The 19,657-nt window shown below is 34.4% G+C and overlaps 2 protein-coding genes across 2 annotated transcripts in view; one reads left to right on the forward strand and one right to left on the reverse strand.

Moving 5' to 3' along the window:
• Nucleotides 1-8,396, forward strand: part of LOC145937416 (uncharacterized) — an 80,490-nt gene extending 72,094 nt beyond the window's left edge. The window contains exons 5-6 of the mRNA XM_083040433.1: nt 6,315-6,474; nt 6,554-8,396. Of these exons, the coding sequence (XP_082896559.1) occupies nt 6,315-6,448 (134 nt within the window). The 3' untranslated portion in view covers nt 6,449-6,474; nt 6,554-8,396. The remainder of the gene's footprint in view (nt 1-6,314; nt 6,475-6,553) is intronic.
• A 1,343-nt stretch (nt 8,397-9,739) lies between these two features.
• Brm (ATP-dependent helicase brm) overlaps nt 9,740-19,657 on the reverse strand; it is a 29,400-nt gene continuing 19,482 nt past the window's right edge. Inside the window, exons 3-18 of the mRNA XM_083040219.1 lie at nt 16,710-18,832; nt 16,240-16,313; nt 15,441-15,693; nt 15,191-15,329; nt 14,931-15,092; nt 14,477-14,818; nt 14,154-14,385; nt 13,888-14,075; nt 13,642-13,799; nt 13,142-13,562; nt 12,894-13,060; nt 12,616-12,807; nt 12,178-12,508; nt 11,124-11,987; nt 10,764-10,938; nt 9,740-10,646 (exon numbers count right to left, since the gene is read on the reverse strand). Of these exons, the coding sequence (XP_082896345.1) occupies nt 10,501-10,646; nt 10,764-10,938; nt 11,124-11,987; nt 12,178-12,508; nt 12,616-12,807; nt 12,894-13,060; nt 13,142-13,562; nt 13,642-13,799; nt 13,888-14,075; nt 14,154-14,385; nt 14,477-14,818; nt 14,931-15,092; nt 15,191-15,329; nt 15,441-15,693; nt 16,240-16,313; nt 16,710-18,832 (5,967 nt within the window). The 3' untranslated portion in view covers nt 9,740-10,500. The remainder of the gene's footprint in view (nt 10,647-10,763; nt 10,939-11,123; nt 11,988-12,177; nt 12,509-12,615; nt 12,808-12,893; nt 13,061-13,141; nt 13,563-13,641; nt 13,800-13,887; nt 14,076-14,153; nt 14,386-14,476; nt 14,819-14,930; nt 15,093-15,190; nt 15,330-15,440; nt 15,694-16,239; nt 16,314-16,709; nt 18,833-19,657) is intronic.

A 19,657-nucleotide genomic window follows, 5' to 3' on the forward strand; every position in this document is an offset into this window, starting at 1 on the left:
GACATCCCCGAAGGCACACATGCCCCTCGTTTTATTCGCCACAAGCGCCACCGAATCGCTATGTACGACACACTTCGCTCCTGTCATCGTCGTGGAACAATATATATACAGGGTGTATCTAAATAAGTGCGAAAAATTTTAGGAGATGATTCTTTGTCGAAAATTAAGGGGGATTTCTTATATAAACATATACTCTTATATCCCTCCCTGAGGAGTTAAAAATTGAGGTTGTTTCATCCCCTAATAACGATACAGGAAGATCAAAAAATATTAATAAATATCCTTTTTATTAGTGGAAAGTATCCCCCAAGTTTCATTTTTTTATTAATTTTTACCTCCCTCTTTAGAAAATTGCAGTCATTTAGGATCCATTCAAGTAAAGTAAAAATTTCAAATTTTTTTTCCAAAAATGTGCAATATAAGTTAATATAAAAAAGTTAATATAAAATGTATAATATAATCTAATTTGTTTTCTCAATTTGTGTAATTATACTAATCAAGAAATTTAATTCGGAAATAATTAATAATAATAATTATTCAGGGAGGGATATAATTAATAATAATAATTACTCAGGGAGGGATATAAGAGTATATGTTTATATAAGGAACCCCCTTTAATTTTCGACAAAGAATCATCTCCTAAAATTTTTCCCACTTATTTAGATACACCCTGTATATATATATATATATATATATATATATATATATATATGTGCAACGACACATTGTTGAAAGTTAACCGCGCGATAGCGAATAAACTTCTACATACACTATGCCCATCGAAAATCTCCGCGCGAGAGGGAGCGAGATGATGAGGGGAAAAGGAAAGTGAATTGATTTAAATTTTGACCGCAAAAAGAGAGAGAGAAGCGGGATCCGAGGGATGGGGGATGAATTGTGCGAGAGAGCGGAAATAGCGCGATTTAATTGCATTCGCGAATTATTTTCGCCCTCCATCAATTATTTCCTTCGGGGTTCGAGGACTCTCTCTCGAGTGCGGTGTGTGATTAGTTTTTATTTTTTTTTCCCTCCCTTTATTTTTCTCATTGACAATGAGTGACATTTTCAGCGAAATAAAAACAATACACGATACTTTTTAAGGATACATCTCGTATATATGTTGTAATATATAAAATACTATGATTATTGTATATAATGGAATTTAATTTGTCGTTTTATTATTAATAAACGAGTAAAGACGAAGCAGAATCTATATTTATTACAAATTATTATTAATTATTTTCCGAATTAAATTTCTTGATTAGTATAATTACACAAATTAAGAAAACAAATTAGATTATATTATACATTTAACTTTTATATATTAACTTATATTATACATTTTTGGAAAAAAAATTTGAAACTTGAATGGATTCTAAATGACTGCAATTTTTCTTCAAGATGAGCGTATCTATTATGTTATAAATATTTTAATAAACAATCTTTAATAAATAAGTAAAGACGATGCAGAATTTACATCTACAAATTGTTATTAATTATTTGCAAATTAAATCTCCAGATTAGTACAATTATACGAACAAAAATTGAGAAAACAAATACTTATATATTTTTATATAAAAGTTTGAAGCTTTACTTGAATGAATGTTAAATTATGTTATAAATTCCATTACGTTATAAATGAAAAGAATAAACAATTAATAAATATAAACTTAACTGTACAAATGTAATAAATTATATTGACATTGTGTGGCCGCGACAGAAATTAATATCTATTTATCATTGGTGATTTAAAATTACAATGACATGATTGATTATTGAAGGGCCTGTGGATATAGCGGCATTGCTTTGTAGAGTTAAGCAACATTATAAATGATTAATGATATTCAAAATTCTTTTTCAATTAAACATTTTCCGCATACAATATATATATTTTATATATAATGTAAGCTGTCATTTTGTATAGACGATTGTATATAATTTTCTTTGACATTTTTTAAATTTATTCCTTTTTTTTATTTCTGAAATGCAATCACTTTATTATACAATGAATGCAATTGCGAAATAATTTTTATTCCAAGCGGATAAGATCATTTTTCTCCCCAAGAAGATAATTTTTTCAAGCTTCACATAACTTTTATCGAGTTTTAAAAATGTTTAAATGGACAAATAACACAACTAATATAATCGCTTTTATATAGATTGAAAGTGATCTAACAGGAAATATATATATAAAGTACACAAAGAGAATTTTCTCTTAGAATTTACCCTGAAAATTATGGTAATCGTGGGACAATATGGTATGGAAAGAATTTTATATGAGAATTTCTCTGATTAATATTTATATATATATATATATCACAATAAAAATAATATCTATACGTTAAAATATAAAACATGTTTGATTAATTTTACTATGCAGTTTAGTAAAATTAATCAATGTTTCATATTTTATTGTGATAAATATTAATCAGAGAAATTCTCATAAAATTCTTTCCATACCGTATTGTCCCACGATTACATGATTAAATTCTAAGAGAAAATTCTCTCCGTGTATTTACAATTATTTGTATGGTTCTTTTTAAATTCTACCGTAATTAAACTATTTTGTAAAAATGCACACAAAGAGATAATATGATATTTTCATACAATATGTTGCACTTTGGGAAACTTTTTGATAATAATTTAGAGATCATTATTAATCATAATAATTATACGGAATCGCATTTCGCATGATTAGACTATAATATCTATATCCGATGCATTAAACGTCTAATGAATATATAATCAATCTCTCTGTATTTTAAAATACCTGTACGATTTAATATTCCGTGTATATACAGGGTTCGATAATAATCACCGTATTCTCGTATGCAGATAGAATTAAACTGACAATGAATAGGAAAGTCCGTTTCGCGATCTTTACAATAATTAATAAAAAAAATAAAAATTAAATCAAAATAAAAATTAATTAAAAATATAATGGCCAGTTTCTTCACCTTCGGTTAACTTTAACCTCCGGTAAACTATATCTTTGTCTCTTTTTAAGAATGTATCTGAAAAGAGACAAAGATATACTTTAACTAGAGGTGAAGAAACTAGCTATAAAAAATATAAAAATCAATAAATAAAAATCAATAGTCGTTAAAAAAATATTACACACACACATATATATATATATATATATGTAATATAATATATGTATATAATATTGACACATTGTGGTTGGGCGAGAAATGGGCGGCGGTTTTGAGGAGAAGAAGCCCCTCGTATTGCAACTTGAGCGCTAAAAATAAATGAGCGTGTATAAAATATGGAAGTTGGTGCAGCGAACATATGAAGACTTGATCGTCGCGGGACGATGGGTACATTTATCTGATAAAGAGGATCATCAGTCATCGCGGGGTTGCATAAATCATCGGAAAGTTGGCGGCGGAGCGATTTGTAACGTCCGGAGCGACAGGATATCCCGTATTTTCTCTTTCGCGTCCGCTATATTATTTTCACGGGGGGAGGGAGAGGGAGGACAGGGTGTCGTGGATTTTCCCCCTTAGGTGTGGGAAAAGGGGTGCTTCGTTAAATGAAAATTATCTCATCGATCTAAAAAAGCGCCTGTAAAATCGGCGCCGAAAATCGAAAAATCGAAGACGAATTATATTAATAATTAACCCATTCGCGATTTTTCGCGATAATGATGAATTTCCTCGTGGAAGGGAAGAGGCCATCGTGATCGCCATTACATTTCCCGGATCATTTGCATTAAACAGGACATTTGTACGCGGCGACGCGTCGCTCTTCTCCCGCATCTACAATTACATTTCGACTAATATAATGGCCTCGATCTCGCGACATAATAAGAATTATGATGAGCTAACAATATATCTCTTCTACAATCTCGTCTCGTACGTGACAAATGATAGAATATATACACGTGCATGATAAGAGATGGGGAAGATATTTTCTAAACTTCAAAAGAGCCAAGCATATTTTCACCTTTCAAGACTTGTAATATTCCACGATCCACAGAAAAAGCTATAATGATATATAAAGACACGTTTACAAAAAAAAATATTTCCCTTAAATATATAAAATTATATTATGTATAATTATTATATAATTTATATATTAGTATATAATTAATATACTATACAGTTATATATATATATAATTATATATAAAAATATAATATAAAATATATAATATATAATATATAATATTATATATATAATTCGAAAATTAAATTATATAATTTTCAGGAAATTATCCTAAAAATTTAAAGCATCCGCCATAGCATGACGGTACGTAACATATCGATTGCGTGCGAAATTCAGCGCGTAACGTTATTAGTTATTCAATAAAACTCGATCGCGCGGCGAGATGCTTCATAAATCAACGGAACGTAAATCTACAGGGACGAAATGCAATTTCTATCTAGCCTCGATATCGATGTAACATCGGCGTGACGTATGTTGCATTGTTAGCGACGCGATGTAATGGAGCGATGTATTGCATATATACAGCTTGCAGTTCTCTAATAAGCACGACGTGTTCAAAAACAAAGAGATATATATATGATATATATATATATATATTTTATACAATCGCAGTGTTTAAATATAATATAAAAAGATTGAGATAGAAATATTTATATATATAAAATATAAATTTATAATATATATAATATATATATAAAAAATATATAATATATAAAATAAAAAATATGTAAAATATATAATATATAAATATATAAAATATATAAAATAAAAATACATATATAAAAATCTATAATATATAAAATATATAATATATAAAATATATAATATATAAAATATATAATATATTAAATGTATATATAATAAAAATTATATAATACATATATAATATAGAAATATATTTTGAACAAAGATTATTAATTTGTAATTTATATAGAATAAATTGATTAATTTGATAAATCTTTTCAATAATAAAATAATTGAAGAAGTAAAAATACTTTTATTTTAAAGTAACGTTTTGTAAAATAATGAGCTATATACTATTTTTAATAATAAAATTGCCAATTGCAGCCGTTTCAATATATTAGGCAAATATCTCTTCCGTCTTTCTCTCGCTTAAACTTCACCTCGGAAGAATTCCTACTCTCGGTTATCGCGTAACGAGAAACTGATATTGTTCATCTCGTTTCTGAGAGCCATACAATGTATCCCGCGAATCGTTTCCTGGATATATATGTGTCGCAAATGTATGTACGACTATTGATCTCGCATAGCGCCATATTTGAGAATTTCCATCCGAAAGCTTCGGATATCGCGACGCGTACATCACTTAGCTCGCCCTGAATAAGGGGAAGATGATACAAGTGATGTTACACACAATGAGATAGTAATCCACAGTGTTTGCTGTTATCTAAATCAAATTATATAGATGATTAGTTAAATTTTTTGCATCATCTTATATAGATAATAAAAATATATATATCTATATCTGCATCTTAAACGAAAAAAACTGTTATCTTCATTAAATTATCTAGAATCACTAGCGGATCCTGACGTCAATAACGGGGGGGGAGGGGTTGCAAAATTATTTTATTTAATATTTTTGGTTTCATGATTAGCTTTTATTCCAGGATCAACGACGTCGATAACTCTTTAATGTTTATTTTTCTTTATTTATATTTTTTAAACAAGTTCAGCAAAACTGTTTCTTTTAATTTGTAAGGGGTTAACCCCCCCCCCCCTCCCGATCCGCCAGTGTCTAGAATAATGTTCAGATAATTTGATTTAGAGTTATAGCACATAAAAATATTTAAGTAGTATATACACTAAAAAAAAAAATTTGTTAACTTGACTAAACCTTCAACTAATTGTAAATATTATTTTATTAATTGAATATATAGAAATAGTCTAATTAAATATAACATATTAAATCTAACAAAATGTATATTTGACTTAAATATGTACTAATATATGTTCAATTAACAAAGTAATTTAGTTGAAGGTTTAGTCAAGTTAACAAATTTTTTTTTTGTAGAACTTAAGTAGTAAACAATAAAAACTTACAAATAAAAATATGGATATATTTTTATATCCCTTTTAAAATTTACATTTTTTTATAATTGTTTACATAAGCGGTCAAAAAATAATATTATTTGGAAGTTATCTAGATGAATCGCCATGTAATTTTATCTTTTCTCTATAGATATATTTAATACAAAATTATCTTCATCTTATCTAAGATAAATTTTTACATCTTATTTAAGAGAATTTATTATTATATTTTTATCTCATCTTTCTCTAGCTAATTTTAAAATCATCTAAGCACTGGTAATCCATATACTGAGCAATGCCTACATTTTCCAGGAGCCGGCATAAATGTACCAATGAAGGAGATCGAGGGAAATGAAGTAAAAGAGAGACGAGGAAGAGTGAAGAAAATAATTTTGACAGCTGATCAGCTGATGCTCTATGTCGATGACTGCTATTTTTCCAGCTGATGCGATGTGGAATTTTTTTTTTTTTGGTAAGAAATTTTGTATCAATATATTTTTTAAATCTTTTTATTTTCTTCCAATAATTCTCCACTTCCTTATTTCTTCCAGGGATTTCTTCCTGTCACTTAATCTCTCCGCAATTGATCGCCGGGGCAAAAAAAAAAAAAAAAAAAAAGAGAAGAGCGCGATAATACGCGAGAGTTCGCTTTGTCTCGCTCTCTCTTTCTCTTTTTTTCCTTCTTCCTCTTATTTCTCGTATGCCACGAGATATCGAGCCGAATCACGAGTAATAACCATTCAAGGAGAGGTAAGCTTTATATACGATCAGATGCGGTAGCAATTTATTTCCTTCCTGCTGCTGCCGCTATCCTAGAACAGGACTGCTCTCCAAAGGAAAGAGCTCGTTCGAACAAAACAACAAATATCGTACAACACAGTCAATTCGAGCACGATACCTATATATATGGATATCGTAGTTTGTGTTTGCGTAATTGAAATAAAAATTGATAATTTTTTTTTTAATGTAAAGATAGAGAAAAGAAAATAACATATTGCACAGGAATCATAATAAATTGAAATCAAATTATTCGGCCGATTAATTTTTCACGGATCATTTGCTTGAACGTTAAGGATACATTGGCTGTGTAATATTAAGTAAATTCATTGAAGCGTTTTAAAAGCAATTATTATGCGTTAATGCAGAGTCGAATGATTGCACAAAGCGATTTTTAATATCTTTATTAGTTAAATTTAAATTAATAATTTAATAAATTTAATTAAATTTATTATTAATTTATTTCTAATAAAAAATAATATTAATTTAAATTACTAAATTTTTACCAAACACTTTTAGATGTAAATAGAAACAAGAAAAAATTATCTTGTTTGATATAATCACGTGAATATATTTAATAACTGCATCGCGTTTCTTCCGGGTAAATAACTCTCAAACGGGTTAACGAATCCGAATGAAATTATCTTGCACAAAAAAATGCTCGCTTGAGTTTTGTTAATAATATATACGAAAAATAGCACAATATATATTTCTCTCAATCAAATTTGGCAATAAGTATACATGCGATTTTCCATAAAAGGCAAAAATTACATTAAAAAAACCTGTCTCGCACGTATAACATACCGGTTTCTGTTTATATACACATACGTTTAAATGTATACATATTTCGCATATGCAGATCGCGTGGCCAGGAAGGGAAAAGCGGCCGGGGCGCGGATCGTAACAGCTTGCCTAAATTCCATCTAAATTCAAAACAGGGTTGAAATTGCCACCAACAGGCGCGCAGGGGATCCTCGCGACAGCAAGCGATGGTTCCTCGCTACGGCTAGACACGTCGGGTCAAAGGCAAACAGAAACATTCGCGTTCGCCGCTTTTTAAATACCTTCCCTTCTCTCTCTCTCTCTCACGCGTGCGCGAATAAGCTCATCCGATATGGTACAGCAATATGTATGGCATCATCCCTGGTGGATGGGGGAAAAAAGTAAAGTCGCTTCTCTCTTCTATGCAGAGGAAAAAAAGTGTCTCGCCTACTCATACGACGCGACTGACGTTTAATTAAATTGCGAGACTGTATATATTTAAGCGGAACGGAACGTAATGTTAAATGCGCATAATATAGAGCGCTGAAAAAGAGAAGCTACCCCAGGTAGCAAAATTAGTCACTTTGACGTCATTTTGACGTAATTTGATGTTAAAATGACGTCAAAATGACTTATTTTGCTACCTGGGTACGCTGAATATTTCTGTTTTGTATGATAAAATTATAAGTTTTAGCAAAATAATCAGAAGAGCTCAATGGGAAAATTGAATTGTATAAAGAATGATAAATAATTATGCCTTTGGAATTATAAATGACATCAATAAAAAATTCCTTACAGACCGAGTTTCAAAGATACAAATATCTTTACATATGATATTTAGTATTTTTTATGGCCTTGTAGCATTATAGAAATAAATTATCTTTCCTATAGAAAAAAAAACAGAATCTGTCATCAATATATTGAACATTTGTGTTATTTTTTACGACATATTATTTTTTAATATTAAATAAAATTATTCTGTTTAAAAATTAATTTTATTTCATATTTTAACATTATAAACTTTTTATTCATGCAGCATTTATATATATTTTTGATAAATAAATATTGGTGCGAGCAGTCTTGCTACTTAAACGATGCGAAGATTATTAAAGATGAAAGAAAAATTGACCAATCGAATCAAGTTAATATCAAACTTATGTAAAGAATATTATTTTTATTCTGAGAATATAATTTCACACAAAAAACTATGATGAAGATCTCAAAATAAACACTTGCCAGATTTTGTTCATTTTTTTGTAATTCTGTTATATTTTCAGGCATTATCTTATCTATTCATACTTTAATGCAATTGCTAGTATATTGTAATTTATTTACGAATATTTTTCAATTATATTACAATTACGCACACAGAATTACATTTTCTGTATCATCACATGCTCTATAAATCTGAGGGAAAATATCAAATTCGTTATGACTTATTTAATCTCTAATATATGTAAAAAAAATCAAAAAGTTGAAATTCTAATATTCTAATACAAATATATAAATATGTGAATCATTCTTTCATTATCTATGATGTAATATATTCACCAATGAATATCAGAACAGACATCAGAAGTATGATTATTTATAATTATATTATTATTCATAATAATTATAATTAATAATAATATAAAATATATAATAGTAATTATAATTATTATAATTATTTATATCACTTATAATTACATTATTTATATTTAAAATCATTACTACACAAGAATTGTTCAAAATCACTGTGATAATCACTACAATTCTTGATGATTCTGACGATGAACCAGTTCCGAATATAATTCAATATAATAAAGATCTTTAATAAAGTTCTAACAGGCGGATCAGTTGCTTTTAATAAAATCCTTCATCAGTATCACTTGCTCAAGTAATACGATGAGTGTTTACTTATGTAATTAGTAGTGCAAGTCAATGTTTCCAGCAGTGTTTAATTAAAGAAAAAAATGTAAAATTTTATTTAAAAATGTACTAATTCTTTTTTAATGAAAAAGGCTTATTTTCTCATTAAAAATTCTAAAATCAAATCAAAATGTCTATAATTTTTAACAATAAGTATTTACAATTAATCAGATTTTTTTTCAAACGAAAAAATTTGCCTTTAATTAATATTATATGGGAGGTTTGTATAATGATTTATATATAAATCTTAAAGTCTGCGATGATGATAATAATATTAATAGTCCATGTTAATGTCAATTCTTATATATTATTGGCCAAGTAATAATAATAATGAATAACATTTTAATGCACCCACACAGCTTCAACTGCACTGCAAATATTCGCAGAAATGTAGTATTATATATAGTATTATATGATACTAAATTTTTTTAGCAACTTGAAGATTTTCTCCTTACATGCTGTATATCTCTGATCACTTATAGAAATTTAATATAGTTTATCGCGACGAGACACACAGAGTAAATTTAAATGTCGATGCTATTCCCAATAAGGTAACAGAAAATTCAAAGTAAACTATGATCAAATATAATACTCAATTTACATCGCAAAAAAGGAGTAAGAGGTTAAAACAAAAATATCTAAAATAAATCTTAAATAGCTAGTCTCTTTTCTGTACAATAGTGCTCTGTAGCAGCCTGCTACTCGCAAGTTTATATAAAGTAATACAGTAATTATATTTGTATACCCAGATATCTCTACATATATAGACATGATAATATCCAGTAAAATCTTAGGAGCCATCACGAGTTTAATAATTAAAAGTTTACAATGTAGGTATATAACGCGAATCATAGCGTCTTATACCTGTCTAAGTGATATAGCAATACTTTCTTTTGCTATAGATTACAATCTTTGTGGTTGTACTCTTATAAGACTTTATTATATTAACATATTATAACGAAATTTTAAATAAATTCTACGTAGATACTTAAACTAGTTTGCTAATTATATATTTCTCGTAGTCGTGATTCTTGAAAAGCTATATCTCTTAGTTATCATCGGCGTCATCGTCATCGTCGGATATATATTTCTTAGTTACTCTCTTTCTACGACCGCCTCTTCCCTCGGCTTTTCTTCCTTTCAATTTTATTTTCATTCTGACACTAGAATCTGCGTCTGAACAGTCTTCGCCATCTGCAATAGAGAAGAAGAAGGTTGAAGAAGAAGAAACAGCATCTCGTAGTCACTTAAACTTTAGCTTTCGTTGAACAATTATACGATATAATATAAGCAAGTATAACATACACATACCCTTATCGTCTCCGTCAGAATTATTCCCCTCCTCCTCAAGACGTTGACGCGCATTCGTAAAAACAGATTGCAATACTATCGAGTCTTCGTGAATTAAAGATGCTTCTTCGTTATAAATTTGAGCATTCTTACAGAGTTGCATAAAATCCTTCTCCAGCTCGTCTAAATCAGCATACTTGAAAAAATAAAATTATCAGATTATAAATATATATTATATGTTATAATATAATTATATAATATTTAATATAAAATATATAAGATATATATAATATAATTTATATATTATATTATATATTATATAATTATATGTAATATTTTATAAATATATGAAAAGTCAACGATATATAAGGATATACTCACTTTGCCTTCGTCGATCTTCTGCAACAGTTTATTAATAGTCAAAGGTTTCTTAATAATTTCGTAATAATCCGGCAATTCTCTTCGAGAAGGTAATTTCATAAAAGGTTCGCTCAATAATCGACCGTCAGTGCTATCCGTATAATTAACGACTAATGTAATTAATTTCTTCATAGCTCGTTTCATCTTGGGATCGACCAAGGATCCGCCGCCTCTTCGTTTCTTCGGCATAGGCTCGTCGTCCTCCTCACTCTTCTTCTTTCGTTTTCGCGTCTTTTTCTTCTTCTTATCGTCCTCCTCCTCCTCTTCGTACTCGGCGCCATCATCGTCGATCGCCTTCAACCATTCTTTCTCGGTCAAACTGTCCGTATAATCGACCTCTTTACGTTGCCTCGAACCTCTTCCGAGGTATCTTTCTTCGTCCTCTTCGTAGGTCCATCTTTCCACCTCATCGTCGTCCTTCACCAGCCAATCAGGCAACTCGGCTTCTTCCAGCAATCGTGATTTGCGATTCGGACCCAATTTGGCTTCCTCGCGTCGCCGTTCCAAATCTAATTTCTGGAATGTCTCGAATTCACCTTCTGACCTAGCGATCATTTGATTCACCGTCTCGTCGTCGGGTACTTCGTTTTCCTCCTCATCGTCAGCGTCGTCTTGATGCAAAATACTCTGAAGGAACTGCTGTCGCTCCGATCCGGTGGACTTCTGATCGAACATACCGGCTTGAATAACCTTCTCGTCCATGTTCAATTTATATCTGGCCGCCGCTAATATTCGTTCCTCGACAGAGTTGACGGTCATCAATCGGAGTACGCGCACTTCGTTCTTCTGTCCGATTCTGTGCGCTCTGTCTTGAGCTTGCAAATCCTGCAGACAAACATTATATTATTTCCAAATGTCGCATTAATCGATTAATTATATTTTATTTCATAATTTTAATTTTTAATTTTATTAATTCATTTAATTTTATATTTAATATTTTATATATTTAATTTATATTTTATATTTTATTATTAATTAATTTTATTATATATTTTTATATTTTATTATCGCATACCTGATGAGGGTTCCAATCGGAATCGAAGATGACGACGGTATCGGCAGCTTGAAGATTCAAACCAAGACCACCTGCGCGTGTGGATAATAGGAAAAGAAAGTATTCCGATCCGGGATCGTTGAATTTCTTTAACAGATCTCCTCTGTCCTCCGCTTTCGTTGTGCCGTCCAATCGCAGATACATAAATCCGCGCCAACTCAGATAATCTTCCATAATTGTCATCAATTGAGTCATTTGACAGAACAGTAATACTCGATGATTCGTAGTCTTCAACTTGGGGAGAATACGATCGAGGAGTTCGAACTTTCCAGACGCACGATACAGATCGGGACTGTAATAAAAAAAAATAAAAAAAAAAAAAAAAAAAAAAAATCGAATAAATACTTTACGTTACCCGTATAAAAATTGTTCGGAAAAAATCGTCGAGATAATACTTACCCAGTAATAACATTGGAGCCTTGTGTGCCTACGTGTTCGCAATATTTCTCTTCTATAGCTTGGAACATAAATGGATGATTGCATAATTTCCTCAGCTGTACGATTGTATTCATGAGAGCTTTGGCGCCACCTTTTCCTTGCTTTCCCTTTTCCGATCCATCGGTTAGCAATACACCTTTACTCTGCATGTGTCTGTTCAGAAGGAGAGTTTTTACTTGTATATTATGTTTACAAACTTAATAGTCAGAAACACACACAGACATCGTAAATTTACGTACTTGTAAAGAACTTTTTGTAGGCCAGACATGTCGCATTTGATGATGTATTCCACTTTATCGGGCAACTGCGACTCCACCTCTTTCTTCAAGCGTCTCAGCAAGAAGGGTCGCAGGACTTTGTGCAAACGACGAATAATCAAAATGGTTTCTTCTTCATTGAGTTCCACCTGTGTAACAGCAATATTAGATAAAAATACATTGTGAAAACATTAAATATTGAAATTGCATTTGTTATGCAAAATATTTACCTTCTCGCCGGTAGTCGCGAAAGGAGCATTAAACCACTGTTCGAACGTACTGCAGGATTTGAAGATCGAAGGCAGTAAGAAATTCAAGAGGGCCCACAGTTCTGGCAGTTTGTTTTGCAACGGTGTACCGGTTAATAACAATCGATGAGGAGCCAAGTAATGCGTATTTAGCACCTGGGTGAGTTTACAATGATGATTCTTCATCCTATGTCCTTCGTCGATGATCATGTATTTCCACTGTAATTTTGCTAGCACACCCTTGTCTTTTATGACATATTCATAAGTTGTTAATAGAACGTTGAATTTTGTGGCTCGCATCTGAGATTGTATTGCTCTTCTGCCAGCCGGAGAACCTTTGTACGACACCACGACGACGCTCGGTGCCCATTTTTCAAATTCGAGGACCCAATTCGACAACGTCCTAGAGAAACAATATATTAGACACGTGGACAGAAATAGCTTTCATAAATATTAGGCTTTTAGGTAGAGGAGAAACTTACGATAAAGGAACAATGATAAGGAATGGACCATTGACTTTCTTCTTTTCCATAAGATGTGTTACCAGAGCAATGGTCTGAATTGTTTTACCGAGACCCATCTCGTCTGCCAAAATGCCATTCAAATTGTTGTTGAACAGTGAAACTAACCATTCCAATCCCTAAAATCAATGATTAAACTCTTATTTGTGGGGGGGGGGGGATATATATATATCGCGATAAAAATTAAAATCAGAATGAGTCAAATACCTTGATCTGATATTCCTTTAGGTTTCCATTCACCATAATACTCGCTTGTTCCGTAACCGATTCGTGAACAGTATGTGCGATGCTGTAGTATGTCTGCTCCTCCGTTTTATATTCGTCATCCTCCACCTTTGCCTTGTGTATCGTCTTTTTCGATCTTTCCTCCTCAGAATCATTCGCAGACTTCTTGCCTGCAATTCGCATTTCGTAAAAATCAAAGTAATAAAAATAAAATCTATAAAGGAAATTTTCAAGAATCAAGAACTCACCGTCGGATCTATCCTCGCTTTCATCTTCTTCTTCGTCGTCGTCATCTTCACTTTCCGACTCAATTGGCTCCCATCCAGGATGAGCCTCCAAGAATGCTGACAACTGACTCATCAGTGGTGCTTCGTCGCCAGTTAATGTGCGACCAGTGGCTGTATCTATTACACCAACGTGAGTATCATCGTTTGCACTACCGTCTTCACCATTCTCACTATCTTGTAATTTCTTCTTCTTCTGTAATCGTATATAAGGTTTTGTTGATGTTACAGTTCATCCGTTATATAATAGTAATTATATTTTTAAAGACGTATAAAAGGAGCTTTACCTTCTTACGCTTTTGCTCTTCAACTTGCTTCCTCTTTTGCTCTATTTTGTGCTGCTTAACCATTTCCGTGAGATTGCTGATGTACTCGTCCGTTTGAGATAGCAAGAACGCTAAACGCTTGTCTTTCTTCTGATCGATCAATTTCCTGTATCCCTCTTCGTCTTCCGCCATAAGACGACGCATACGCTCCTTCTCGATGCGTTCCTGTTCCTTCTTCTGTTCTCGCTCAGCATTTGCATGGTGGTTAAGCACCGCCTTGTTAAGCCTAGCCAGCTTCGCGACATTATTGCGATGGAATTCTTTGAAATCTTTGCCATGTTGCAGGACGGAACTGAGAAATTCCTATAAACGCGCAACGTAACAACATTTATATTCGTTGATCGACAATTTTCTCGATATATATCATGTTGATGAACTCAAAGATTTCATATCATTTAAATATGAATAAACTTACTTGATGTTTCTGTCTTCGTTTACGTTCCGCTTCCAATTTCTGCTGCTTCTCTAATTTCTCGGTAGCTCTAGCTTCGCGCAGTCCTTGCCGTTTCGTACGTTTATAAGCCTTCACGTTCACCGCGGTTTCCAAGGTAGTGTCTTTTCGGGTACACGCTATTATCTACAAAAAAAAAAAAAATTAAGAGAAAATTTAAAAAAGATATGAATAAAAATTCCAAATTTTGCACAAATCTATAAATCTTCGATTACAAAATATACCTCCGTTCTTAACTGCCTCTGGAAGTTTAGTACTCTGAGCATACGCAGTTCGATCTGAGCCTGTATACGAAGATCCTCTGGCATATTCGTCGGTAGATTGCTAAGCTGCTCCATTCTAAGCGATATGCGGGCCGCTACTCTGTTTGTCAAGCGTTAAGTTTATAATTATTCTTATTTATGCTTTGCTGATAAATATTATATATGTAGTGCGAGAAACGAGTAGTGTTCCTTCACAGGCTCGTCTCTATACCTGTTTTCTCGTTCCTGCAATATTAATAACGGATCTAATCCAACGGGTTTCGCCACGCTCGTCACTCTGTTGGTCTTAGCGCCAGGCTGAGGTTGCGGCTGTTGCTGTTGCGGCGTTTGACAACCGGGTCTAGGAGGGGGACCTGCGGGACCAATAACATTCGGACCTGGTATTTGTGGCCCAGCTGTTGTAGCAGGGCCTTGAGACGGATCTATAGGGCGTTGACCCATCCCTGGAGGAGGAGGACCGCCACCTATCCAAATCCGTCTTAAATCAGGATCATTCTACCCTATACTTTTGTAAATACCACAATCACATCCATCTTACTTTTCTTTCATTGCACAATCTACAAATGCCGTAAGCATTAATCTAATCGGCAAGCGTAATATTTCCAGAATTGCACATTCTAACGTATAATAGAGAACTAGAACTGAAATTAATGCGGCAAGTATCTTCAATAATGCAATACGTATTTTAAAAAAAGCTCTTGAAATAAAACATTGAGCATATATAGGAGCATTGTACACGAATTTCTAGTATGTTACAGACGACAGAACATTGTACACAAGGCATAGCTCATATTAATATTTATAATACATATACTTTTATAAAAGGCATACAGTATATAAAAAACAAAAAAGCAAACAGATGTAAAATAGAGAAACCAAAAAATATCGATTAGAAAGATTTTCGATTTCAAATAAGCAAAATAAACTCATGTGGCAGAAAGCGATACAAAAGATAGAGTAGTCACCCAGAATGCACAAGTTTATATATTGAGATACTTATGGAAACTCACCCTGCGCAGCTACTACAACTTGTTGAGGTACTGGCTGATTTCTTGCCAGCAACCTGTATGCCATTATTTGAGCTCTGCAAATGTAAATTGAAAGAATATCAAAGTTGGAATTAAGAATAGTTTACATAGAAAAGATATATTTATTTATATTCATTATTTTAGTGAACTTGTTAAAAACATCTCTATAAATATATATGTACAAACCAAAATTATAAATAAAACAATGTTAGCTAAAAAAAATTTTTGTTACAAAATTCAAACAATATCATGCAAAGATATCTATATGATTCTCATCGTCACATATCCTTTATATATTTTTGTCATATTTCTCGCATTTGCACATTTTTTCTAAATTCTTTAATCACATTTAATTCTTTTTTTATTTAATATTTCTTTATATTAAATACATTTCTTATTGTTATAAACTATTAATGCACATGTAATATATAATTATTAAAACATTCACATACCGTAGTTGCTGTAATTGCGATGAATTAAAGGCTTGTTTCTCCATACCAGTGCCTTGACGAGCTCTCAAAGCTAACAATTGCGAGTATCGCGGATCTTCTTGTAATCCCTTTTCTTCCATAGAATCAATTGCTTTTTGGAGCGCGTTAAGATTCTCTTGTCCCGGTCCAGGAGGTCCTGTCGGCCCACTAGGTCCGATTTGTCCACTCCCAGTTTGACTCATCTGATTTACCGGAGCACCTGATCCTATTGGTGCCGTGCTACCAAGAACTTGACCTTGATTTTGGTTACCGGGACCTATTTGAGTAGTAAGAGGCTGATTGGTCGGACCGTTAGGGCCCATTTGTCCACTCGCGTTCATATGACTGAGTTGATTATTTGGACCGCATGGTCCCATTTGACTATTCGGTCCGCCAGGCCCCATTTGATTGCTAGGAGCGTTCGGGCCCATTTGAGCGCCCGGACCTCCTTGCATCATTTGTACCGGACCGCCAGATGGAATTTGTCCTCCTGGTCCCATTTGACCAGCGGGGCTATTTCCTGGTCCCATCTGTCCGCCAGCTCCGCTTCCTGGACCCATTTGACCTCCGGGCACACTGCTGGCATGTCCAATTTGTCCGCTCCCTGGTCCCATCTGTCCTCCAGGTCCACTTCCGGGTGCCATTTGACCGCCTGGTCCGCTACCGGCATTCATTTGCGCACCGGGACCGTTTCCTAATCCCATTTGTCCTCCAGAACCGCTTCCAGGGCCTGCCGCGCCCATTTGTCCTCCAGGACCGCTGCTCGAAGTCATTTGTCCACCAGGTCCACTGGCTACACCTATGCTGGTAGGTCCGTTAGGCCCGCTCGCCGGACCCATAGAAGTCACAGGTCCGCTACTTGTCATTGACACGCTTCCTGGACTACTTCCCAGCCCCATTTGACTCAGACTATTTGGTCCCATTTGACCGACGGGACCTCCTGGTCCCATTTGTCCACCTGGACCGGAAGGTACCATCTGATTGCTTGGCGCGCCTGGTCCCATTTGGTTGCCTGATGCTGCGGGTCCCATTTGATTACCTGGTCCGCCGGGCCCCATCTGTCCACCAGGTGCATTCATACTCATCTGTCCGGGTGGGCCGCCCATGCCCATCTGCGTAAGTCCGTTCGGACCCATCTGTGATGGTCCGTTATGACCCATTTGTCCAGGTCCGTTCGGCCCAATTTGTCCTGTCGAGACGGGTCCCATTGGCCCGCTAGGTCCCATTTGCGCTTGGCTGATAGGTATCATCTGATTCGGACCACCCGGACCCATTTGATTCGGGCCACCTGGACCTATATTGTGTCCTGCGGGACCACTCGTGGGCCCCATCTGACCAGGAGCACCAGGGCCCATGTGACTTCCTGGGCCGCTCGCATTCATATGCGTGGATACTGGCGGACCGCTCGTGTTCATGTGACTTGGAATTGGAGGACCAGCATTCATGTGACCACCTGATCCAGGAGGTCCACTGGTGTTCATGTGACTCGGTCCAGAGGGGCCGCTCGCGTTCATGTGCCCTGATCCGGGCGGTCCACTGGCGTTCATATGTCCTGATACCGGAGGTCCTGCGCCGCCCATGTGTCCCGATCCGGGTGGACCACTGGAAGTCATGTGGCCTGGTCCCGGTGGGCCACTCGCGTTCATATGACTTGGAGGTCCACCCATATGTCCTGGACCGGGTCCTCCTGAAACCATTTGCGAGCTTTGGGGACTTCCGGTGCCCATCTGAGAACCTGGAACGGGTCCGCTACCTGGACCCATTTGCCCTGGTCCACTCTGTCCCATGTGAGGCCCGCTGGGCGGACCGCCTTGCACCATGTGCGACGGACCCATTTGCCCGGGACCTCCTGGGCCCATCTGTCCAGGACCTGCAGGCCCCATCTGACCGGGACCTGCAGGGCCCATCTGACCGGGTCCACCAGGTCCCATTTGTCCGGGTCCTCCGGGGCCCATCTGTCCAGGTCCATTAGAACCCATTTGATTCGGACCACCTTGCATCATATGCGATCCGCTTTGTGGTCCATTCGGACCCATTTGACCGGGCACCATTGGTCCTCCGGGACCCTGCTGAGAAGTAGGTACCTGCACGACTGGACCTTGATTCTGTAAAAAACAAATTCACATAAGTCATAACGCTTTAAAATAAAAAATACTGAAAATTAAATTACTGTAAATTTCAGTTAAAATCTATTATTATATATTCTCTATTATTCTATATTTGTATATTATTATATATTGCAGTATATAATAAGTTTAGGGTATATGTGATACATATAAAAAAATATTGTCGATAAAAAAAATTAAAAATAAAGATGGCGTGAAGATAATAGTAACTAATTTTTGCGAAAATTAGTCTAGCGCCTACATAAACTTCCAAAAGCGATAAGAAGCAGGATATTACATGTGTACGTTGTCGCATGTTTTGATGATAGCGATCAGCGAGATGATAAAAGATGCACCGAGAATCACGTGGACAGAAATGCAAGAGAAATGCATCGTGGAGGATCCCGATACACGAGCTCGCGCACCTAATTAAGGCATGCTTCTTTTTATTGCAATCATACACTGATGCGCGCGAACATCCGGACATCCAGGTCTCGTTCACGCTGTCGTGAGAGCGGTATCACGTTCTTGGAGCATGTTTAACCGGTACCAACGACTTTAGCTATCGTGAAAGACAATGACTAACAGCAAGAGTTAATGCGTTTTAGTTTGCGCAACAAGCTTACGGTAATTTAAAAGCATCTTGATAAAAACTTTTGCTGTAATAATGGAAATACGCTAAATTTTGATCGTTTAATACTCGATATTAAAACACATTTACATTATTTTTTAGTAGATGTATAAAGATTTAATTATACAATCACAAAGAGAGTGTTATTAATTTATAAAAATGTCTAACTTTGAGATGACGATTATTTCTTTCTT

This window comes from Prenolepis imparis, unplaced genomic scaffold (genome assembly GCF_030444845.1).
Source record: "Prenolepis imparis isolate NDT839.2.m4 unplaced genomic scaffold, iyPreImpa1.0 SCAF_6, whole genome shotgun sequence".
Taxonomy (NCBI): Eukaryota; Metazoa; Arthropoda; class Insecta; order Hymenoptera; family Formicidae; genus Prenolepis; species Prenolepis imparis.